The sequence below is a fragment of the Copidosoma floridanum genome, unplaced genomic scaffold (assembly GCF_036245765.1).
Source record: "Copidosoma floridanum isolate Cflo_tuat_1 unplaced genomic scaffold, Cflo_Japanese_pri ptg000025l, whole genome shotgun sequence".
NCBI classification, from domain to species: Eukaryota; Metazoa; Arthropoda; class Insecta; order Hymenoptera; family Encyrtidae; genus Copidosoma; species Copidosoma floridanum.
Genome location: NW_028321902.1, coordinates 1844143 through 1869879, shown reverse-complemented (window position 1 = coordinate 1869879; position 25737 = coordinate 1844143). Strand labels below are relative to the sequence as shown.

At 37.2% G+C, this 25737-nt stretch overlaps 2 protein-coding genes across 4 annotated transcripts in view; one reads left to right on the top strand and one right to left on the bottom strand.

The window, feature by feature from the left end:
* Positions 1-25737, bottom strand: part of bru3 (CUGBP Elav-like family member bruno 3) — an 825259-nt gene that overhangs the window by 469790 nt on the left and 329732 nt on the right. The window lies entirely within an intron of this gene.
* On the top strand, positions 12920-19058 carry LOC106641478 (growth factor receptor-bound protein 2). Of its 3 annotated transcripts, XM_089595413.1 has the most exons (6): positions 12920-13471; positions 13813-13954; positions 15628-15722; positions 16730-16849; positions 17011-17176; positions 18435-19058. In XM_089595413.1, exons 2-6 carry the CDS (start codon positions 13844-13846, stop codon positions 18606-18608), a joined length of 666 nt encoding a protein of 221 aa, XP_089451539.1. In that variant the 5' UTR covers positions 12920-13471; positions 13813-13843; the 3' UTR covers positions 18609-19058. The 3 variants fall into 3 exon arrangements, with proteins under 3 accessions (XP_089451539.1, XP_089451541.1, XP_089451540.1); XM_089595415.1 differs by lacking the exons at positions 12920-13471; positions 13813-13954 and adding an exon at positions 15027-15083; XM_089595414.1 differs by lacking the exons at positions 12920-13471; positions 13813-13954 and adding an exon at positions 15194-15250.

Below are 25737 nucleotides of genomic sequence, written 5' to 3'. Positions count from 1 at the left end.
AAGGTTAAATAGTTGATTCTTGTAACCGATCAAATAAATAATTATATGTAACACATTTCTAGCCAATCGCGTGTCCGTCAATTCAAATGAGTCCTCAAGACTTCTATACGCATAATTCTGGCATTAGATGGAGCCAATGCACGTGCACACAGCGACATCTCCATGTCTCATCAATTATCGTTATCGCCGATGCAAAGGAAAAAAAGGATGAGCCGAGAAAAAAAAACATCCTTCTTCCCCGCATTGTTGTCGAATCCAAAAACTTTCGGACAACAGCAAAGATGGACTTAGACCTACCCTCCCGCACCTCGGTAACGCGATCACGGAGCTAACCTCTCTCGTCCCCGCGTTGAGAAACGAAGAGGAGGAGGGGGGGGGGTAAATTGGGTTACAGAAATTCAGGCAGCAAAGTTTTCCGATTGGAGAATCGGAGAGAGGGACACGATTCGATTACCTGCTTTTCCACACGGCGCGTTAGTTGGTATCCCTTTCTCGAAGGGGAGGGGAGAGGGTTGCTGTTCAATTTGATTTTCGAAGGCGCGGCGCGGGTCGAAATTTTAGATGTCTCGAGACTGTCGTATACACGTGTGTATGAGTTTCGTAGTGGATTTGCAAAGTTTTCGTTTGTGTTTTTGTATGTAAATTCAGGGATGAATATTGAAGCAGTGAATATCATAAATACATTGGTGTATGGAAGAAAGGGCGAGACGCGGCGAGTTTGAATAGACGAAGTTTACTTCGGGGAAATATTTGCCAGTACCGCGGTGCACGTGAATAATGCAATCGCGCTTTTTTTTCACCCCCGATCGTCGTAATGTATCGGTGTATAGCGAAGGAAAAGCTAGTACCTCGGAGGGTAAGGGGGAAAACTTGGAAATTGTTTTTTGATTTAATAAGCCCACGTGACCCCACGAGGCGGTCGCATGGGCAGATAACGTCAAACGCCGAAATAGGTTTTCCCTCGTGTAACGTACGCGCGTTAAAATATCCGTTCACGTGACACGCGCGTGTGATACGCGTACGTGTGAAACGATCGATTTTCGATATTCTGTTCTATTATCGCGAAAAACCAGGCGCGGTCCTTCTCCTTCCCCGATCGTGTTTTTCTTGCTTTTTTTGCTCGGGAATGTACAAAGGTCCCGTTATCGTTTGCATTTCAACGAGAAAATCCAATCGGTGGTAGTAATGATGACATGGTTTAGTTGGAAAATAATAAGAAATCGAGGTGCAATAACTTGGCTCATCAATTTGGAAGAAAAGACACCATTTACTCCGGGAATCATAGTAAAAAAAGGAGACATGGTCTGAAACGAAGCAGCCTCCCCACGCAATTCTTTTGTTCTCAAATATCCAAGCGTAGATGTATACTCCCCTTGACACTCAGCACCGTTGGAATACCAGGTTATGCACCTAGGTGCGCGCAAAATCCTGGAGTGACAATGTGATGGGAGGAAAAAAAAGTGAGGTGGAAAGACGAAGAAGAAGATACGTTTCGTTTGCTCGTAAACACCGACGATACACCTGTGCTCTGCTTGTTTGAATATCATTGCTCGAATATTTTCCGAGACGTGTACCTTAGGGGTGAGATAAAGGAGCTGGGGATGATTTGCAAACTTTCTTGGAAGTGAGACAAAAGGTGGAGGTGACTAAGACTGCGTGTCTTTGTACGATTTGGCGTTGCACGGATTTTTTTAGTTGGGTTACATAAGTGAGCTGCTGTGTGTCGTATTACCAGTTAGTGCATTGGTACATAAGCAGTTCTGGCTATAAGGTAAACATGTTTTGAGAATGAAACAGGAGGTATGAGACAATCTCCGTGATCAGGAGCTAGTAATAGTATTTATTGAGAATCAGTGGGAAAAATACTCCCTCACCTGTGTTACTGAAATCAGGCACTTGAGACACTCTGCACAGTTGCATTTTGCACTCTAGCTGAGGGAAAAGATTCACGCAATTTACGTATAAGTCATTAAAAGTACAAATAAATTTCAATAATCTATGAAACAGTGCATTTTTGCCTCCACTATCTTAAGTACAGTTTGTTCACTCGACGTGAAAATATGAATATATTGCATTTATTTTTAACATGTCCCAATGGGCACTCTGAAGGACGTAAGGGGCAAAGTACAACTAGATCTTTGTCAATGTCACTTTGGGCATACATCAATTGTGCTGATTTGTTGTTAAAAAAAAAAAAAAAAAAAAAGAGCAAAAGCACCAAACCTACCCACTTGCACGTAAACTTATCGCACGAAACCGCAAAACTGCACGTGCTCAAACGTCCGATGCCGGAACCGCGAAAAAACAGGAATCCCCACGTAAAACCACAACGCGGAAAAAAAGGGAGGCTCGAAACGCGAGTGAGAGAGAGAGAGAGAGAGAGAGAAATGTGTACTCGCGCAGCGAGGAAGAAAGGCGCGGACGAGACAATTTAACCGTAGCGAATTCCTGGGTCGTGAGGGTAATTGGGAATTTCATAATATTTTTGGAAACGAGCCAGACGAGAAAGTATCCTTTCCTGACCTTTGTTGGAAGATGGATATCCGTCCTTTTTCCTTTTTTTTCCCAAGGCTCTGGTTGGATGGAAAATTTGGGGGAGACGAATGGCCGGTCGTTGGACTGCAGTGGATTGCGATCGTCGACTGATTTGTCAAGCCATCATACAGTTTCCATCAGTTATGTTTGCGCTTGAGATCAAAAAACGAATTGAAAAATTTTTGACCAAGACTATACGCTTTTATTTAAAAGGTACTAATTTATTGTTGGAGCGGAAAATACAATTACATCATACGGTGTTTTGCGTGAAAAAATTTTTGTTAGTTTAAAATCTTTAAGATCTATGCGTGATATTGTGTCCTAAGATATTTTTAAAAAAGTTTTAGTTGTATTAAATAAGTTTTTCGTTTTGTTAAAAATGATTTTAATCGTTTAGAGGGATTTGGCTTGTCGTTGAGTAAAAAAAAGTACGACATTATTTAACGATATACTATTCGTGACTGTTATTATTAATAATTATTCATGAATATTAATTTTTTTACTGTTAACTGCCAAAGGCCATTTTTGTAAAAATTTTCACTTGGCTTTGAATTTCAGAGCTTCAGAAGTGAACTTTTAAAGTGAAATATCATACTTCGATATCATCTACAACTAACTTTGAAAGTACACTTGTGTGAAACGTTAATTTTGCATTGCATTAATCGTTAAATTATAGAATAGAATGAAATTTTTTTTCGTTTAAATAAGTCTTTGAAGTTAGAAAAAAAGAAAAAACAAAAAAAACAGTGAAATTTAAGCTTAATCTTTTAATTTTTACTCAAACTTGTAGTAACCACAGAGTTACGTCCACACATAACGATGGACTGTACCCTTATTTTGGTATAAAAAGCTTTTTGAACAGACGATTCATGCATGGTGATACTTTTTGCTCCGTTGAAAATACAAGAGTAGCAGTCATGCCCATGAAAAAGGAGCCAAGGGACTTTTTTATGTTTACACTTGGAGACGCGCAATACCGTCATCATACCTTCGCCTTATACGCCCGAGAGGCATGTCGTAAACGCTGATGCCTCTGCGCTAATAAAATTCAAAGTCTGGCGAATAGAGAGAAAGAGGGAAGAAAAAAACAGACGCCCAGGTGAGAGAGCTTCTGCACCTGCAGGTACTAAGGTCTTATCTCTGCGTTTTTTTATTGTTATATCCCCCACACTCTCTTTTTTCGTACCGATGCGTATCGCAGGAGTCCCTTTTTTTTTGCTGCGACGAAGCAGTCTATTCGGCATAGTTGTTAGTTTTTACGGGGCCTAGGCACTTCTATTTTCGATAGAATCTCCATGATATCGTTATTTTTAGTCGATGCCTGGGGGAAAAGGGCACTCGGGTTATTGTACTATTAAAATACAAAACTTTCTGTCAAAAACTCAAAATATCCCAACTCGCTTTATGAAGCTGCGAGGATGACGGTCTTCTACTCCTACTCCATACGAGGGATCCAAAAAATCTTTGATGGTATCAACATGATTTCAAACCGATTTTTTTGATTACACGCATGAGTGTGTTTTGAAAATCTTATTTATTTCAGTAGTTATTTTAAAATGATGTGAAATGTAAAATCATAGAAAGCATTGTAAAGTGGTAATACAAGGACAAAAATAGTTAACTTTTTACCATAGCTATGAATTCTTCAATTCAGATGGGTTAAGTAAAGTTGATAATCTAAATGATACATATACTCAATAGTAAAGCGTCTCAAATAAAAGTAAAAACATTTCCTTTCACAGATGTATTTAATCAACGATTTCAATGATTTTCAGTTGATTTCAGACGAATTTCATGAACTAAATGGCTCTTCAATTTTCATTTGAGGAGAACAGTTTTACTTACCCTTCAAGTTAAAAGTGTCGCAAAGTGATGATTTCTTTTAGGATTTCATCCATGAAAAGAAGGCAAAAAAATTGATTTTACACGAAAGCATTTGCTTTTCCAAGCTGTGGATTCGACTCTACCTCTGTCCAAAACATTTTTCACGAGAGAATTAGACAACGTTCCACGATTTTTGCAAAAAAAATTTTTTCCGCGTACCGAGGTAGTCTACAAAGCCAAAAAAATGGCGAAAATTCGAGCGCGCCCATTACAAGATGTACACAAGCGAGACGCAGATGCAAATTCGACGGCGGAGCGCGCGAGCCGGATTTTAGCATTTAATCAGAATTTATGAATATTTAAAATTCCGAAATTTGCATTCACCCCTCCCTCCTCCCAACCCTTTTTTTTTAAGCCGCGAACGCAACAGGCCACTCCCCACCCCTTCTTTTTTTGCCTGCTTGACAAATAAAACGATATCCACATAGCCCGATGCGAAACTTGAATAATAGCGCTTTGATTTAAAAGCTCTCCCACGCTCAATGTGGACTTTCGCGCGAGGCTGTATTTACAAAGCAGCGGGTCCCGCCGAAATGGATTTTTCGACGTAAAACGAAATGGTTTCGCGTCTGTTTTTCTCTATCCGATCGAACGAAATAAAAAGCAGCTTGTATCTGTAAACCGAGTTCTCTGGGTGGGAGCCTTTGTTTACTTTTAATTGAAACGCACGTGGTCGAAAAAAAATATATATGTATATTTCGGATGAAATGAAAACATTTAGACGTCCCTGCGAATAATGGGATTTTGCTCGTTTTTCACTAATGGTTCGTTTTTTTTTGTTGTCCATCAGCAACAAAACCGTTGGTCCATCTGTTTATTGAAAGTGATACTGACGCAACGATGAAGCATATTTTTTTGTTTGAAACACAATAAAATTTTTTTCATAAAAAAAAAGAGATTGATTAGAAAAACGTTTTCCAAACATGGCAAAAACATGCGTGAGGTCGAAAACCACAGTCTTATTTGCTTCTTTTGTTCGTTTAAATATTTTGATGGCCTCCCTGACATTTCAAAAAAATTCTCAGAATAATCAATGAAGGTGTGATTTGTTACCCCAAGTGAGTTAAATGAACAGTGAGTAGCGTTTAAAATTAATTGATTTTATAATCTGCACCTCAAATAACACGTTATACGTACATTTTTCATAACTTGTAGGTAACCCTTACTAAACAGAAAGTATAAGCATCGCCTGGTTTATTTACGCGTAAAAATATCATGTGTTTTCTAGTAACAAACGCACAAAGACGAGATAAACAAACAAGTGTCAGCAAGCCCAGATTGAGTGGTACAAAAAACTAACGACGCACGCGATCATCGAAAAAATGAATATAAATTATTTTGAGGCACCAGAGCATACTTTTCAAAAAAAGTGGGAAAAAAAAAGAGAGAAATTTCTCAAAGCCTCTGCGCAGAGTACATCACCGAGATCGATATGGCAAAGCACGGAGATAAGAGTGGAACGGGGGGGGGGTAAGGGGTGGAGAGGAAGCAGAGTCAAGTCTCGGTATCTGTGGCCGCTGTTCCATTCAGTTCACGCATCCGGAGGCACGGAGAGTCTGCCAGGGGGTGCATAGGCCGCTTTCACGCGAAAATGTCGTGGTGCGGTGAAGTAGCGCAGAAACAGGAAACTCAAGCCTGTCATTATCGCTAACTTTGGCACAATGGCCCCGACGTCGGCACGTTACACTGCCTCGCTCTCAATCGACTTTTTTCCACCGTTTTTTTCCAAATATTCCTCCTATACATACGCATAGCCGTGGGGATCTGTAATGTAGTTGTAACTCCAGTAAATATTTTTTTTTTTCAATTCAACCCTAGTCTATCAATAGTAAATATTCCTTGTCACGAAAGTGGTTAACTCGATTCCTTTTTCAAACCCAGGTAGAGTGTACACTTTTCCTTTGGTACACACATCGCAAAGGCCATCACGACGAGTCAATATTCGCCGAGCCACCAAAGTTCCGCACCCTAACCACCCACGGCAAGTTTAATTATGGAAAACTCGTCCGTGCGCGTCATCACTAGTACCTCGGCCCGAGGAATTCGACAATGACGAATCGTCTTCTCCCACCCTCCCATAAGTTTCCCTCCTCAGAACCGCTAGTGATATTCCCTCTCACGGCGAGAGAGACGAAGGACTTGCCTCCATCTCCGGCCCCTTGGCTACATCTTGAGGATCCATCGAGGTAAAGCGCTCCGCGCTCGTTACAACGCCAAGCAAGTCGCTGCTCGGCAGCGCGACAGACACATATTTTAAGGTTAGGGTGGACGGAGGGGAGAAACAATGCTGCTGCCAGGAATAACTTTGAGGTCCTCCTGCGACCAACAACAACAACAACAACTAGCAACTAAGATGGAACTCGAGGCGTCGCACATGTGCGTCGCCGCGAGATGCAAATTTCATAACCTATACAGTGGTGTTGGTATAATAATGAGCGAGTCGTGCTCCGCCAAGGCACCTCTATTCTGTGGGACAACGTCGTTATCGCAAGAAGGTGCCACAGGGGGGAGGGGGTGGAAGGACTCGAGCCTCCTGCGGTGGATCCCATGTAAACACACTCTCTGCCCGCGAACGGATTGTTACCTTCAAATGAGTAAAAGATCATTTGCACGAGGCAATGGGACACGATAGGTGTGTACGGATGGTAATAGCAGGACGATTAATCCGAGTCAGATATGCATGCGTTCCATCATCCAGCGCGTGCAACGCATCGGAAGAGGGGGAGGGAATTGGAGGAGACGACGACGACGACGCGGCCGGGGAGGTCATAATGTACATTACGCGCGTCGCGAGAGCAGAGCGCGTGGGGGAGATTAATCTGGAGGGATGGTTTTGGCGTTGCGCGTGATGGATGGCCTTCCGAGTCCTGCAGCTGCTGGGCACGAGGTGGTGGTAGTCCTAAATACGATAAGTACGCTAGTGAGAGGCATTTGTCATTTGCGAGTGGGTTATTCTTCCGATAAGACTGAACGGTTTTGATTAGTCGACGCTATTTAAACGGAACGCGGATGCAGGTACCCAATCGTCATTAGGGTGATTGGCAGTTTAGCCGAAGTGCGGTGTATTTCATTTAGCATGGGAATAGGATAGCCCGGTTGCAAGGATAATTTAGAGGTTATCTGCTTTTGGGCTGTCGCGAGGTTTTTGGTTGAAGATTTTTTTGGAAACGTGTTACGAAACTACCATTTGGTCATTGCTGATCTTGCACACTTTTACTGTTTATGATTTTTAAAGACTACAAGGGACTGAACTAAGTCATTGATCCTTCAAAGTCCTTTCAATAGCAATCAAAGTCCTTTGGATACTTGCACGGACTTTAACGGATTTCAAAAGTATTTCTGAACGTCAAATGACATTATGGTTGCTTTGTGGATACCTACATATATGTACATGAAATTCGTAGTGTTATTCTTATGGCCATTAAAAAAAATTAGGATTTTGATGAACATTAATTTGTTAAAACTTAAACATATTATGAGTAATTACGTCATGCTGGGGAAAGATTCTGTCACTAGAAATTAAGTTATTAACCTTTAAAGTTAGTTTCAAAATACATGGACTCTTATGGGAGCCTAGCAGTTTTCGGTCAATTTTCAGAATTGATCACTTGATTTCTAGGGATAGAATTTTTGACAGAATCACGCGTTACGTGTTTTAATTTCGACAAAAAAAGTTTTATTAACTTCTTAATACTTTCAAGGTATCCATAGAACAACCTCAAATTTAATGGTCAATTTCGAAAGACTTTCGATTAATTTTGAGTGCAATACATACTTCCTGCCCCTGCAAAGTCAAGCCACGATAAGCGACCAAATACAAGCAAAGTTTTGACAAGCTCAACCACCAACATCCACGGCTACATTATCGAGAACACGATCGAAGGAGAAGATGCTACAGCCCAGCAGCTGTGGCCAGAGTATCAGAGTGTAAGTGGTCGATATTCCAGGGCTCTGCCGTCAAGGTGTATGTACGCCTGGCGAAGCCCGTACACAGGAGCCGAGGGACTACGTCAGGCTGAATTGCCGAGGTGACCACGACCTCGAGGCTCTCCTTCCTAGTTCCTTCCATTTCGTATTCAAGATTAATCACCCCACGGCTATCTCTCCCTCTTCCGACTCAGCCTACAGCCCTCGTGTCTCTATGTATCTTTCTCTCCGAGTTTGGACAATTCCCTCGACGTTTTAGCCCAAGCTGTGACAGTGCTATCTTGGGTGACCTGGCCCGATTTTCATCTATCTTTTTCAAGCGATACTCGCACAAAGGCTTCTTATTTTTCTATGAGAATTGGCTCGCTGGTCCTCGCTAATACTGCACGGATGGTATTTATCAGTGGTAAAAACCGAAAAGCCCCGCATCGGTCGACGGATCTAGTGTTTCAATACACTTTTACACTGTCGCGAGCAATTTCAGGTGGTGAGAATGGCAGTGTATGCAAAAGTAAAAAAAAAAAAAAAAAAAAAAAGGGAGGAGATGAGTTACGACGTCATAAAAACATTTTCGCAATGTACGGCGGGTGGGGTGCCGCGACGAGTGTGGTATGAAATATTTACTGGCCGGTCGTCCATCACTTCGGCCGAAAGTAGAAAGGACCCGGTCCTCACATTTTTTCGGGAACATTTTATTTGGAGCCTTCTTTTTTTTAGGAGCTTTTGAGAATCAGATTCTGCTTTTTTTTGGAAAATTGTTTTTTCGTGCAACATGTGCACCACAAACGTGTGCTGCTGGAACGTAACTATAATCAAAGGTAAATCCAAAGCTTAGGAAAACCACGGGGCCACACGAGCGACGAGCAAATGACTAGTCGCGCCGTTTGCCAGTTCGCCCAATTTACGCGAACAGAACGTACCAACGAGAAACAGGGGGGATGAAGCCAACCAGGAGTCGGGCTATCGACGAATGGAAAGGCCCGAGCAGTAATGTCGAGCAATTACCGGCTGGAGGACAGTTTGCCGGAATTTATATGTAAATTGAATTTAACGAGAGACACGGCTCCTAGCCCACCTTCCACTGATTAACGAGATATAGACTCTTCGCCCGCTAATTCAAGATACAAATAGGGCATTAATTATCTAAGCGCGAGTGCGTGGACTTTGCATTGAATTTTCATGAGTGTACACGTGTTGTGATTTATCCACTGGGGCCATACGGGGAGTGAGTCAATCGCCGTTTGTAGTTGTGATTGTACTTTGTCGAATTGCTTCTAATCGTGATTCTATTGATGCAAAAGTATAATCCATCAATACTTTTATCGATGCTAGTGAATTTAAGGTCCTGTGATGGAAAACGTTATCAAATTCTATCACTTCAACATGTATAATGCAAGCGAAGAGAAGATAATTGTCATTTTCCGTTTCATCCGAGGATTCCAATCTTCTATTCCAAATATGAAAGACTCGACACGAGCAAAAAATAACATTAAAGTCCGTTCCATCTGGTTCCGCGTTCCTTCCTTCCTTTTACCCAGTATCACGAAACAAACAGAAGATTAATGAGCTTTAGGCTTGCAAGTCGTGGACTTATGTACCCTCCTCTTGCAAAACGTTGAGTTTCATTCCTCGTTCATCCGCAAAAAGCTAATGAAGGCTTTTTGCATCGTCGGGGAATTGAAGCCGGAGGTATGGATTACAGACGCTTCACGGGGATTCCCCCTTTTTGTGATTAATCTTACGTTTGCCTCGCAGCCGGAAAGTTTGCAGCGATAGGGAGACAGTTGTTTGGTAACTTTCAACAATGTAGTTTTGATTATTCGTTGAAAAAAAATTTATCTGTGATTATTAGGCGTAACAACTTTACAAAATGATTCATACTCATGGCAGAAAAAAAACACGTTTTTTTATAAATCGTCTTGTTTTTGGTATGAAACCCATTTTAAATCTAGTACAAACTAAATCTGAATAAGCTAATGCTGTTAACTTTATTGTATGTATACAGACGTATCTCATTTATCTGGTAATATTTACATTAAATTGGGCACGTTTAAACACTTTTACAAAGGAAGAAACAATTAATTAGCTCTAGAACACTGGTGCTTTAAAATGGAAAAAGACTCATTCTTTTGCGAACAACCTTTGCAGTTGACACTTCAAGTTTACTCGAGAAAAGTTTGGATCTCAAATAAAAACATATTTTTGTGTCTATTCATTAAAAAAAAAAAAAAAAAAAAAAAAAAAAACAATAGTTCATGCACGTTGAAACTAAAAAAAAATTCATGTATCACACAATTAAAAAAAAAACAAAAAAGAATCAGTGTCAAGAAAAATCAAAAACTGTGAAAAAGTTTATACGTTTTTGTCTATTAATAGTCGAGCATTTATTTTCTCAAATCCCCAATAAAAAAACACAAACGCCAATTACGGAAGTGCCCAAGGAGCAAAAAAAAAGGCCAAGCTCCCTTACAGGGCTGATTTCACGTGTCGCTTTAATTTCCGCAACGCTTTTCCCTGCAACTTCCAAATCAAAGAGACTCCGGAAAAAGAGACCTCGTAGAAAAACGTAGGGGTGGAGAGAAAAAAAAGAGCCCGATGTCGTATCGAGATACGCGGAAAACGCGGTGGGGGTAAAGGAGAGCCAAAACGCATGAATATGCAAGTAAGCTGCAGCTGCGGAAGGGGAGCAGGGTCATTAAACGCCTCCGTTTCTCACATCGTTTCTTGATGAATCCACGCAAGAGGCTCGGTACAGGGGGCCAGCAATTTTCCCGCGAACAAACGGCGCGGAAAAACTACGCGCCGATTCCTCCCCTGGCTTTTTCTATCTCCTTGGAGAATTTATATTTCGGACGAGGAGCCGGAGGGGACTTAATTGCCGGAAGCCTCGCAGCTGCTCTGCTACTGCACACGATCGTGCGCTGTGCTACAGAGATCTCGGGCAAATGATAATAATGTTCATGGCTACTGGGTTGGGAGGGTGTCTTTCTTTTTCTTGGGCTATGCTCATGTTTACGTATGCTCGAGAAAAAAGGAGGAGGGGCGTTAGCTTGGTGCTTTTGTAAGCTGCAGTAAAAATTTTGCAAATGGCAGTTTTCAATACTTTTCAAAAATTTAAACATCAACTCATTTGTTTAAAAAAATTTTCGAGACCTATAATACATATAATTAGTATTAATATCTGAGATTATAAAGTACTCGAATAATCCACTAATTTGGGGTGTGTGCATCAGTTAGTCAAAAAATCACGAAGCAGCAGGTAAATACACATCGGGATTGGATGTTGATGGTAAAAGGAGTAATCAGCAGTTTAATAACCAGCAGTAATTTCCTTATAAAAGTACTCTGTGCTCTAGAAAATTATCGATCGTAGACTATGAAATAGTGCTTCTTACTAAATTAAATTCACAGAGTATCAAATACTAAAACTCCTCATTGAAAACCCCTATTTTACTAAATCCTACTCTCCACTTTATCGATTTTTGGAGGTAACAGCCGTGCCAATCAAACAATGCTCATCAGACAGATCTGCTGAAGCTTTAAGACTCATAAAAATCACGATGAGGCCATTAATCACAATGATGACACTGACAATAACAATAGCGGGGACCACCTGACGTGGATTAATTATATCCACGATTAATCTAGAGACACCTCATGGCAACGATATTCAAACTAATCAGTGGAACACTTGTGACCTCACAAGCTGATTTTGTTGATGTTGCCAGTGCTGATGTGCCTTCTACCCTTTTAGAAATTAACAGCTTTTATTTCGGGTTTAGTGATTTCATCTTTCACAATTTCCGGTTGTTAGTTTTACGATATAGTTAGGAACGATAAAAGTATTTTTTTGACCGATTTTTTTTTCATGCAAACTGAACTAAATCTTGCAAAGCAGCAAAAGACGTTATGAAAAGGGTTATTAAGATCTTTTTCTCGTGTATACGTAACAACGTCGAAGAGCGAAATAGAAAAGAGTGTACAAAATATATAACCTTGTGATTTTAAATAAAATTTCATCAACATTATCATTATTTAAGATATATTTGTAATGTACTTATTGTTTTATTGTTTTTATCTGTTAATGATGTTACATATGAAAAGCATGACTATGAATGGAAAAACACATGACGATATAATTTTGTTAGGAATCTAAATTCGTCTACACAAAAAATTTTGTCACTATACAGTTGACAAAGCTAAAAAGTTTTGGAAAAAGTAATTTGTTCTCTTTACTTCCGGTATCGTCAGCAGCTAAGGATAAACCGGAAGTGAAATTGAGATCATGAATGGGAATCACTAATGGCTATGAATGGAAAAACAGATAACGATGGATTATTATATCAGAAAGCAAAATCAGCCCATACAAAACTTTGTGTCATAACACAGTTGGTAGCTACGAGATTGTGAAAAAAGTAATTTGTTATCTCTACCTCCAGTATCGTTAGCAGCTAATAATCAACCGGAAGTTAAATCGATATAATAAACAGTAGTTGTTCATACGCGGTGTTAGAATAATGTACTAAAATCGCTCCGCAAGCCTTCAAGCCAAAATTAGTCTTTTACTGTACTCGGTACGTCCCAAATGCTATGAGCAAATTTGAGTGTCTGTTGTTCATTTCAATAAGCTTTTCTTTTGTCGTGCAAAACTTTATAATGTTAAATGTGTCATAGGCCGATATTACACAGAAAAGCTGTATAAAAGATACGTAGCCACACGTCCGGCCAATACCTATTATTATACTATTAAAATAGCTCAATTATACCGTAAACGACGAATATACGTAAATCATTTCATCAATTTTCAATGTATCAGCTTTTTTAGCATTCAGTAGTTATAAACGGAGAGTATAACATAAATGTCTCCTCTTGAGATTCGTAAAGTGTTATTCGACTAAAAATTCGTACCTGTCTTTAGTTATTTCAACAAAGTGGCTTTAATACCCAACTCCACTGACACAAAAAGTACATTTTTTAACAGAGCTTTTAATATTGATTAGTGACATTTCTTTTCAACAAGTAATTAAGATCATACTAAATTCAGCGAAGAAATTTCATAAAGGGAGTGTCTTAAGAACACAAACAATATTTTTGTTTGGATAATTAAGCATATTGATACAGTAAGGTGAGTCATTCCTTCAATACTCTAAATATTCCATAACAAGAACTTGATTTCTTGCATCACATTAAAAATACAAGGCAAATACTAGAAATACATCTCGTTACCGGGTTTTTTGGTTTTTAGGTTCTTTTTTTTTTTTTTCAAGCTTGTGTGGATAAAAATAAAATTATTTGTATAAAACAAATCGGTAACATATCACTTTTATGGGATAAAAAAATTTAAAAAAGTCATCCAGAAAAAGTGTTAGTCTTAATACATCTACACATATAATATCCTTACATAAATTATCAAACAAAAATCTAGAAAAAATCTCATTTTATTATTAATGCTTGTTTTTTTTGCAGGTGTTTTGGCAGAGTTCAGCACTTTAAGGCTATGCAGAATGACCAGGGAAAGTTATTTCTGTGGTCCGTCAAGTTTGCCAAGTACCATAGATCTTTGATGTGCTCACGTGGCGTTAAATTTCAAAGCATAATGTCCCAAGAGGTGATTTTTTGTCTTCCTATTTTTCACAAAGTATCTGCAATTAATATCATGAACCGAATAGTATTAAACAAGAAAAAACCTTTTTGAAAAAAGCCAAAGACCAAGAAATCGAAGGGACAGATTTGATTGTTTTGTTTTTAGTATGTTTTATTTTGAGAATTATTTATAACCAAAATAAAGTGAATCAACGTGATACTTCTATAGGCTTATACTTAATTGATATACCCGTCCTTCTTTTGGTGACCAAGCTATGGAGCACTCAAAATAGTATACTGTAAAAAATTAGTCCAGTTTTTTTGTCACGATCTACGGGTCTAAAACTGTAGTAAATAACACGTCCAAATATAATTTTCTACGCTATTATTCGTTACCACGACAAGTATGTAGCATAAAAAATTTTTTAACAGTTTTCTTTATCGACAACGAAAACCCTCACCATCTCGCACCTACACATCTAATAGATGACCATTGGTAATTAGAGATAGCATGAAAAAGTATTTAAAACGTGCAATTGCAGTTGAAACCCGTTTTTCAGAAAATTGTTACATTAGTGCTAAGAGGCTTTTGAGAAATAACCAAATCAATTTTTAATGAACTATTTGACTGGCTTCACTAATCTTTTTTTTCTGTTTCTTACCACTGATTAAATAGGTTTAAATATAGTGCTTTTGTATGTATTCTTTTTAAACTCATTTCATTTGGTGTTTGAAAGTGATAGGTATATTTTGCTCAGAAAATATTTATTAGAATCATATGTAAACAGGTTAGGTATATGTCACGTCAATCATCCACCCAATACATCGTAATGGCACTTACATAGAATCAGTCAGTTCAGTATTCCATCATTCCATCATCTTCAACATTAACGTGACTCTGGTGTATGTGAACGTATGCTCACGCATATAGTTGTAAATGAGAGAGCTACTGTGCAGTCATTTTTAAGCATATTCACACTTTTGGTCGAATAACATATAAAGCTACAGGTTGTTTTTTTTTGTTTTTTATAAACACCTATACCAGTTTTTGCACCGAGTCGAGAAAATTGAGATTTAATTATTACGAGCACCCGTATTGGCGCGTTAAGCGAACGAGAATACGAGCAGAGTACTGTACAACTAGTGAGGCTTAAGTACAAAAATTATTTTTAGAATTGAATTTATATTTTGTATTTTTTAGTACGTAAAGCAGTTGAAAAAACTTTATAAAGCTCAGCGTGGCTGGTAAAAAACACCCAATTATGATTTTGGTTAAAGAAACATCGACTGATGAGTAAATTTTTTCTCTAATTTAGTAACAGTAAGTGTTAGCCTATAAGCAAAAACATTAAATCCACATTATGCTCACAAATAACCTAGCACAACAAAATTTAATGGAGGGAAAAATCTGATTTTTTAACCTAAACCTCTGCTACCTACTTTGGTCAGGTACATCAGAACTTGTTCTTTAACATAAATCTGAATCAAATGGCGTTTCCAGTCCATGCTTTAATCAGCCATTACTTTCTAACGAACGTAAACGGGCTGTTTTTTTAATACGCATTAGAATTAAGTGGCTGCTTCTTCAGCCATATCTGAACTAGCTATTTTCTCGTAAATCTTAATTGGCTGCTTTTTCAACTCCAATGAGCTTTGAATAATAATAATAAGTAAAAACATGTTGAATTTTTGTTACAGACTCTTCTGATAGAATACGACATGAGCTACCACTCGGAGGTTAATTATCAAGAGGAACTCAATTCCAGAACCCGCACTGAGTTGAAGCCCTATGAGTGAGTGTTATAATTTTGTTTAAAAAAGGGATGTCAGTTAAATGAAAATAATGGCACAAAAATTGGCAACTTTTTCTAATTTACTACAATAAAGTACATAAAATCAAGTACAGAGATTGTTGTAATCACAAAAATTATAAGAATCACTATATATTGACTTACTTATAAGGTAATAATTATATTGCCAATCACAAATGTTAATCAACTTTTTCAAAATAAATTAGTCAGTATCCATTGGTTAAAATATTTAAAATCAAATCACACCCAATCATTAAACAGTCACTGTAAAAATTAGTATGTCTTGTGAACGAATCTCTTGAAACTATGTGAAAGATCACCATAAAAACTATAAAAAGTATAGCAAAAGAATTAATTGTTTCAATGTTTTCCAATGTTTTGTTCAATTTTTTAAGTATCAGTATTTCTCTGACAAATTGAATAAAAATATTTAAAAGATTAACGTCTTTTAAGATTCACAGCTTTCTGTTCGATCCGAATGTATAAGTTTTTGATTTTTGAAGATGTAGCTAAAAAACAGTCAAAAGTTTAGTTTTTCTTGAGATCTACATACTTCTCTACTGTGTATGGACCAAAAATACCACCTTAAAAGGTTATATCAAAAAAGCTTGTTTTAATTTCTCAGAGTTAAAATGACCTCGTGGAAGAATCGCTTAAAATTGCATCTACGGAAAAATGATCCATAGAATTTTTTTTTTTCTTCTATGATACGAAATTGATAGATAAATGGTACATTAAATTTTTGGAGTAAGAATAAAAATGGGCTCAAAATTGCGATTACAACAACTTTGACTTTATTCCATTATCTCTATTAACACAAAAGTAACAACTGTACTATAGTTATTTAACTTTCAATAAGTCTTTATCACATAAGTCAAGATTATCATCATAACTTCGCAAATTAGCTGAAAAAGGGAACAATGGTTGGCAAACACACATACCTAACTCTGCGGGATTCACGTAAATTTTTTTTTTCCTATCTTTTGCAGTTGGTACTACGGAGAAATGACCAGAGTAAACGCCGAGAAGGTACTATCCAACAAAACTGAGGGCGCTTTCCTCGTCAGGATCAGCGAAAGTTATCCCAGCGAGTTTGCCTTGTCCGTCAAGTGAGTTACGATACATTAAACGTCAAAACTTATCAGGCATTAACTTTGATCTCGAATTAAACAACCATCACGACGAGAGTTTTATTATTTGAACATAGTAAAATGTGTGGAAATAAATCGTGGCTTTTTCCTTTTCGTTTGTAATTCGTCAACGTTTTTAGGCATTTGGACACAGTGCAACACTTCAGAGTCCTGCGTGACGCGCAAGGAAAGTTTTTCCTGTGGGACAAAAAGTTTAGCAGCATCATCGATCTCATCGACTACCATAGAAGGACCTCTGTTTCGCTGAAGTGTGACCTCAAATTGCGCGACATAGTATGGAAAGAGGTGATTGTCTTTTTTTTTATTCTGTTATCTACTATGACCATCCCCGTACGAACAACAAGGTAATAGTTTTTCATTATTTTAGAAAATGGACTAAAGTTGTTTATCACGAACTTCACTCAAAACCACACAACATAAGCACTCACTTGCACCTACACCTACTTTACAGATTACCAAATCAGCAATAGCAGGATAATGTAAGCGTAGTTACAGTTAATCGCTATTTTTTTTTTTTTTTTTTTTTTTATAAAATGCGTTACTCTAGATAGATTGAAAAGATTCCAAGAACAGCGATAAAATGTAGAGGAAAACAATATTGAATTGCAGGGCAATGCTGATCAAAATTTTTTTTTACTTTAGTGTTGATGACACTAGCTTTGACAAAAACCAATAATATTGCAATCTAACATCCTTAATTGTTAATTTTTTTTTAGACAATAAAATGTCGTAAAACTTACAAGATGGAAAAATGTTATCACTGAGCAAAGTCAATAATGATAAATATGAGTTACAAATTTTTTTATTTATTAATTAATAAATCTTACTTGTACTAACGAATTCATATTGAAGCTATACAGGTAGTGCTAGGGTATAATTACATGGATAACACGCAAACACGGTATTATACAAATGATCAGCGATAATATTTTATTTTTCTGTTTTGTAAGTTTTACGTTATTTTATTGTCTTAGAAAAAATAATCTATTAAGGGTGTTGTGATTATAATTTTATTTATTTTCGTTAAATTTAGTAACTTGAAAAGGACTGTCTATAAACAGTAAAAACGTCCACAACAAAATTAAAAAAATTTTTGAATATCATTGTCCTTCCATTCAACATTGATTTCCTTTGTATTACTCTAGTTTAATAAACAGCCAAAAATATGGATTCGTGGCTTTGCAAGATTCAACTAACTTATTTATCTAAGAGCAATCGTGACATTGAGAATCAGGATAATCACCCAAAACAAAAAATTCCTCCCAGATCAAATACCACTCAATAACTAAAGTATCAAAAAAATCCAAGTTATTAGTTTCTCTCATATGTAGTTTATTGTAAACATCATTAGTTGTTAAATATTTTGGCAAAAAAATTTTATTGAAGCAGATTATTAACTAGCAGTTCAAAAACACACACCGACCCAAAGAACCACGTCCTTAGCTATCGTGTTCACAGCCACATTAATATAAACATTCGAAAGCACATACATAATTTTTAATAACAGGATAATTGAGAAAATATTTTTTGTTTATCTACGTAGTGCTTCGTCCAGGCTAAGTATGACTTCACGCCTCAAGAGCTCGGAGAGCTCGAATTCAAGCGAGGAGAAATCATCACCGTCATCGAACGCGCGAATGATGCCTGGTGGCGTGGGTTAATCGGCTCCAGAAAGGGTCTGTTTCCCTCGTCCTATGTCATTCCCTTTCACACCTAAGTTATTTTGAGTAACAAACATTGATTTTCATTAAGATTTTCTAAATCCAATTATACTGCATTGTTAATTTAAAACTAATACCAAACAAAATGTTATGAACGCTGAAGTAGTATCATAAAAGCACAATTTTACGTCACTCATACACATAGCTTTAGATTTTTTTTTCACAACTTCTTAATCGGCCTACTATGGATCTACATTGTACTTGATAGTTATAACAATGAAGTGATGACTTTAAAGAAAAATTTAAATATGAAGAAATTTTCGTGCCAAAAAAAAATAAATTGGATAATCGTATTGTTAAAATGAAATGTTTTATGTAACAGCTTGTACACGAACACAGTTTTATGTCCATCATGTAAAAAAAAATGGCATCTTAGAATATAAAGGCCAAGGATTACTGTCATTTTATGATCATTAATTTTTTTTTTGTTTCATAAATGTCACTCAAAAAAAAAAAAATCTTTACTTGTATTACATTACTTAAAGTTCCAACTTTACATAATGTACTTCAAGTAAAAATAAAAAATAAAAAATTCGAGTGTCATGAAGGAAAAATTTGATCCATACGACGGACACGATAATAAACTCATTCATTTCATTATAGCCTAAAGCATTTGATTACAGAATCGTGGTTTAGTTCGTATGCATTAGGCAATTTATTCTTTTCGTTTAAAATCGAGACAATGTACCATGGATAACATATTTTAGTGACAATCGATATCTGACTCCAAAAAAGCAATTCATGGATGTATTTCCCATACTCAAACCCTGACGTATCTAAGTCATACCATCATCATACGTTTACAACAAACCTCGATACAAATGTTCTTAAGAAAAAGAACTAATAACTGTTACGTAAAATCTGAGAGTCACAAGGATAAGGTTACCACGGTGGTGTGTTTCCTTGCTCGATTTGTCATACTGTTCCTTGAATCGTTCCAAAGTCTAATCCAACGAGGTAATCTCTGGCACGACACAGTTGTAAAACAGTAGAAATATATGAATTGTCTTTTTCAACGATACAATCAACAAACGTAATGTATTCAATGTACAGACAGATAATAGCCAACATGTCCCAAAACATTAGCCAAAAATGGCACTCTCACGAGTCACGTGCACGTCAATACGGAAATAGTTTGCAGTAGTCACTCAATTTAGTACACGAAAAAAGTTCCATGGAGTTTTAGTGCAACAGGCTCTCAACGTATACGTGTATTAGTTGCGTTGTTGGCCTCAAAACAAGAGTAACGGCAAGTCATTACATCGAGTTTGTTATGATGATGGTACGTTGACTACTAGGTATGCCTGATGTTCCTGTGTTTCAGTTTCAATTTAATAACCACAAAGTTACATCACTCAACGACAAGATTATCATTATGGTGGAAGTTGATGCTTTATTGTTACTCAAAGTTAAAAAAAAACCTTTCTATTATTGGTGAATTATTGTACACTTATTTAAAAAAATAAAATAAACCATGAATTTAATATTTTTTGTTGAACACTTTTTCTCCTTAACATCAACTCCAAATTAGGTCGTATGCATGGAAAAGCTTACGACCACACGTATCAGATGATTCCAACAAAATCGAAAAAAATGACCTAAAACAAAAAACATCGAACGAGGAGCTGCAGAAGCTTTTTTTTACACTTCTACTTTCTAACAATCCATCGTTTTCCGTCCGTGCCATGTAACGCGCAACTGCGCTTACGCAGAAATAAATGTATCTCTATGCCCTACCCTAACTCTTTTTTCTTCCTATTTCACTCACTGTGCGCGTACAATACCTACACGCCGACCCCAGTGTATCTTGTATATACGGACACATTCGCGTGACATGGAGAGTATACACTGCAAAAGAAAAAAAAAAAAAAAAAAAAAGAAATAAGATAAGCCGAAAGGGCGGTACGGAAAAAAATGCTCGAGTTAACTTCTGCCATGCACGTACGCACGTGTTTTAAAAAGTCCGCCCTCTTTCACGTTCTTTATCCCCCTTTCTCGTTTTTTTTTTCAGCTCTCAGCGGCGAGATCTCCGAAATTTTCCGGCCCGGCTCGTTTCTTTCTTGCCCTCGTACACTCGGTTGAATTTCGCGAGCGCCATTTGATAAGAGCTGATGAAAGTAGTCGCTGAGATGTTTTTGAGGGAGAACCTGTTACTTTTTTTTTGTCCTCTTTGTTTTAACGTATAATTACAATATTTGGATAAAATTGGGATGAATTTTTTTTTTTTAACGATAGCTAAACAGTCGATTTTTTATCAAAAAAGAGGAGATGAATAATTATCATGGACTTCTTTGGAAAACAATTTTTTTTTTCTCTAAGGACACAAAAAATTTCAAACAGAAATCGTTCACAAACCCAGTATGTTTTATTTTTGTTATTATTATTATTGTTTGCAAAATAAGTAAACAAATAAATTTTTCTAGACCTAGTTTTTTTGACAATGAAATAAAATGAGACTAAAAAAATTATAGTCCAGTTTAAAAAAAATACTTTCACACTGTTTTTTTTAAAGAAAAATTGGTTTTTGTCTCATTTATCAAAAATAGAAGAAAGTTATAAATTTCTGAAATTTACTTGAAAAAACTAGATGAAAAAAAGTAATATTTTCAAGAAAAAAAAAAAAAAAACGTGAGTACCGCAGAAGTCCTTGATTAATCTCCTGAAACTTAAAATATAGTTACATACCTGCACAGGAAGAAAAAATTTTTGGTAAGAATCATCTACAATTCCGATAATGCTTGTGTACTCACCTGAAACAAAAAGAAAAACATTTGCAATCTTATCTATTAAATACATAAAAAAACTTACTCCTAATAGTATATAGACACTGTTTAAATTTTAAGCTGTAGGTACTTAAAGTTTTTTATTGTATTCTCTTTTACGATTGTTCAGGACGAAAAAAAAAATTTTTTATTCTGAACCGCAAACAATACAAAACGAGTCTCAAAAACCGATTAGCTCCTAATCACTCTGTCGCAGACGAGAGCCCGAAACAGTTCCAAGTCTCTCGAAACAATGTCTCGCCAAGGTTCGCGAGACCCAAAGCGGCTAAACAATCGCGCCGTTATCCCGCGAGCACAAAGGCGCGGAAAAGTCAGCTCAACTTTGGAAATCGCGCACGCACTACTCCATCCGTACATTTCGCGGAACGGTATAAACCCGAGGGCTTTCGTTTACATTATACCGCCCGACGGAATTATGAATGACTCATCCGCTGTGTATACGTGTATAGCCTACAGCTTAAGCTCCGCTTATCTCTGCACTCGCAAGTGTTCGTCCCGAGGCCTCCGTCTGTTTTTTGGATGCAGCTATTGTTTGATGCACGCGCGCGTGCGTTGGTGGAGATAAGTGGCCCTGCATTTTCGAGGATTTTTTTTTATTAAAAATTGATCATACGTTGACTATATGATTTTGCCTGACCTTTTTTTTTCCTTTTTCTTTCTTTTGCTTACTTTTTTAATAGTAACAATAGTGCAATGTATTTTCAGTAAAGTGTGTTTTTTATGAAGAGCATCATAGTAGTCTTGATAAACGTTTGAAGGAAAACCAAATTGATGCTTCGTAAATCATTTCACCTATTGTATTGAGCTAAACAATTTTTTTCTTGAATGATTAACATAAGAAGGCTGTGGAGGGTAAAACATTTCTGTCACAGATTTTACACACTTGTGAGCGTGTTAAATCTGTGACAGCCAAGTTTTTTCTCTCCACAGCCTTTCTACATTTATGTTTCCCATTCAAATATTTGCAGTTTCGAAAAAACTGATTAACCACTTGGTGCACCATAGATTTTGTTGTCTTTCAAATTCTTATCCACGCCACCACGATGTAAGGCTTATTTAAAAAAAAAAAAATTTACTTTTTTACACAGTTCATGAATTTCGCAGGAATTAATTATATCGGGGAAAAAAGTATCCATCCCCAAGTCTCTGGAAGTGCAAGCGTGAGGTACTTCATTAATCTATGTAACGCGAGTCGTTGAGTTACGGGGGAAAATTCGAAATTCCGTTCCCCAAATTAAAGTGTAATCTCGTTCCTCGTCTTGCTGCGGAATTTCCGAAAAAAGCTTCCCCCAAGCAGAGAACGAAAAAAAAAGGAAAAATTTCTTGAAAAAAAGGTGAACAAAAGAAATTCAATATCCCCCTTTTTCCCTCGGGTGGTGTAATTAATAGCAAATTTTCTTCCTGCTCTACTAATTTTCACCCCTAATAGCTCAATCTCCTCGCAATCTTTCTCCATTAAGCCACCTCGCCACTCACCCACTAAGGTGAAATTACGTCCCACACGAATTCCTCCCAACTTCATCCACACTTCACCCCCTTCCCCTCGCGCTACTTCGAAAAACTTGGCTTGCCACTAACGCCTTTGCCGAAGCTCCGATGTAATATATTTGTTTAACAATATAGAGATTCTTCCGCCCGGGCTTGGTAGGATGAAAAATTTTTCAGGGCCTCCGTGAAAATTCAAATGAGCCCCAGGGACGGCCAAGGCAGCTTGAGCACTAATTTTTGCCCTCCCCGAAAAAAAAAAGGGCACACGAATTTTCTTTATTCCCGGCTGTTCTTTTCGGCGGGGCGCGCGTTGTAGGTTTCTCCCTTAACTCCGAGCCTTTGTTTCGGGCCAATATAACTTACGGGGGAGAAGAAGGGGGGGGGGGTCCGACGCGTGCTCCTTTTGAAAATTTAATGAAGCGCCAAGCGGAGGCAAAAAAAGATGGTTGAAGGTATGTGTGCGCGCGTAAGAGCTGGGATGTTTTTTACGAGTCTGCTATACACCGGGTGCTTCTGCATGCGCGTCCGAGCTTCTCGGAAGATACGGGGGCGGACGCGAAAAAGGGCTTAATTTATGCTTGTTCTCCGAATTTTACACTTTTTCTCAAAACTCGAGGATTTTTTTTCGTTGAAATTTGCGTATTGAGTTTACTGCTGAAATCAGTTCAGTGTCATCTTAAAAATTCTTCGTCTCAGAATAACATGCGTCGCGGTTCTGATAACTGTATATAAAATACCTGAGTTAATCAGTCTGATATTTTTAGAAAATAATTTCAGCGACAGCTTTAGAAGACTGCAGATAATCCAGTACGTGCACGAGCTTATTTATTCAAACATCGTAATTATATTTAAACAATTTTTTTTTTACGTTAACACCAAAGAAACAATTGTAATGTTAATGAACAAGTAAACTTTTCTACCTGCTGTTTTTGTTGATCAGCATAATATGTTCTTCAAAAAAATCCTGGTAAAGAAATTAGATTTTTTTTTAGACTTATCTCACGGTTCCCCCATATTTATGCTTGTTAGATCAAATCACAATTCCTCTTACAGCATCGGATTTTTTATTAATTTTTTGAAATTTCGATGTAATGTCAAACTTATAAATTCAGTAAAATTGCTTCTATGTTTTTTTAAATATCATTAATATAATATTTTTATCGCGTAAGCAATGACTTTTCATCTGTGCACTCAAATTATTAACGAGTCAGTATCTTAACCACTAAATAAAAATGATTATCAAAACCGTCACGTGTATAAGCAAATCCAATGTCATTGATGATAAAAGATAAATTTGTTCTGTTTAATTTACGATTGTTTAAATGCATAGGTTGGGTTTTGGCACTTTTGAAAGCCAATAATTGTTAAAGTACCACACTCTTATTAATTTTTTATGAAAAAAACTATTGTGGAGTAAAAAACAGGTCCCTCGTCAATCTATGTGCATTAGTTTTTGTCATTTCCAATTCCTGGATTCAGTAAGAGCTGGATATAAATGTTTCGTGATTAATCGATTCGTTCATACATCCAACACTTATTGTTATTCCTGATAGACTCTGCAATCGCATGGACATATTAATGACACACTTACAATTACATTTACAGTGCATACAAATAGTACTTTAGACCTACTTTAAAGAAAAACTGTCTCCCACCGACAAAGACAGCTTCTCTGTCTCTTTTATAATACATTGAACTTCGCGTACCTCTTATCTGTAGTATAAGCCTATGCATCCAAATTATTCACATGGACGGAAAAACCACGAAAACTCATTGCTGTTGTACAGGTTGACGAGAACCGTCGAGCGGCTCGACTTCATTACTTTGGACTCCCGTAACCCGGAACGCCCCGGTTTTGTTCGCCGCGAGCGCCTGCAGCCGGTGATTTATACGGGCCGCGTCGATTTATGCGCCACGGAGAGAAATTGTTGCATGTGCTCTCGCTGGGGGTTTTTTAAGCGGACCCTTGTTTAATGGTCATTCCGGTCGGATGGTAATTGTGTTTCGCTAAATGCGAGCTTTAAGCCTTGCGTGAGTTTATGCGAAATATTAAAACTATGAGCCGATCAAAGTACGAAATTGTGTGTTACCATAATCAGTAAAATTTTAAATTAACCTTTTAACTGGTCATAATGGGAGTCAATTTAAGAATTACCTGAAATTTTTAATTGAACACTAATCAACTCGGGATTTAATTGAATTACTTATAACCTTAGTGGTACTAGTCTATCTTTAACACAAATTGTGTGTGAAATTTGTGCATCACAAAAAATGTAAGCTCTAGTTGAAATGTTTGATCTAAATATCTACGGATGAAATTTAAAAAAACGCAAAATTTTCGAGCCAAATGAGAATTGACGAAATTTTTCGAGACTTCATTAGACTGTGAAAAATAAAAATGATCAATTCGTCAATGACTTATCAACGCGAATTGAATTTGGTAAGTTTTGGAAAAAGTTTTAGAAACAGTCATTGTTGTTCGATCCATAACAAATACGAGTAATCGATAGGTTCAATCGACACTTGAAAGCCACCACTACTACAAATTTTCATCAAAATCAATCTTCTGTGATAAGTTGTCACGTCCATTCCAATAAACCTTAGAGGAGAACTGAAATAGCAAATTGGAAAAGATAAAAACTAGAATACACGACGCAGAGGCGAAGAAGAAAAAAAAGCGAAACGAGAATTCAGCACCTTATCAATAACATGGATTTCGCTGTCGTGCGTATACAATAGCACACACGCATACAGCGTATGTGTACGCACAGCAAAGTGCGATAAACTTCTTATTTTTAATCTTATCAGTCGAGGCCTCGCTTAGCGCGCCTCGCCACGCCACGACTCAGTAGTC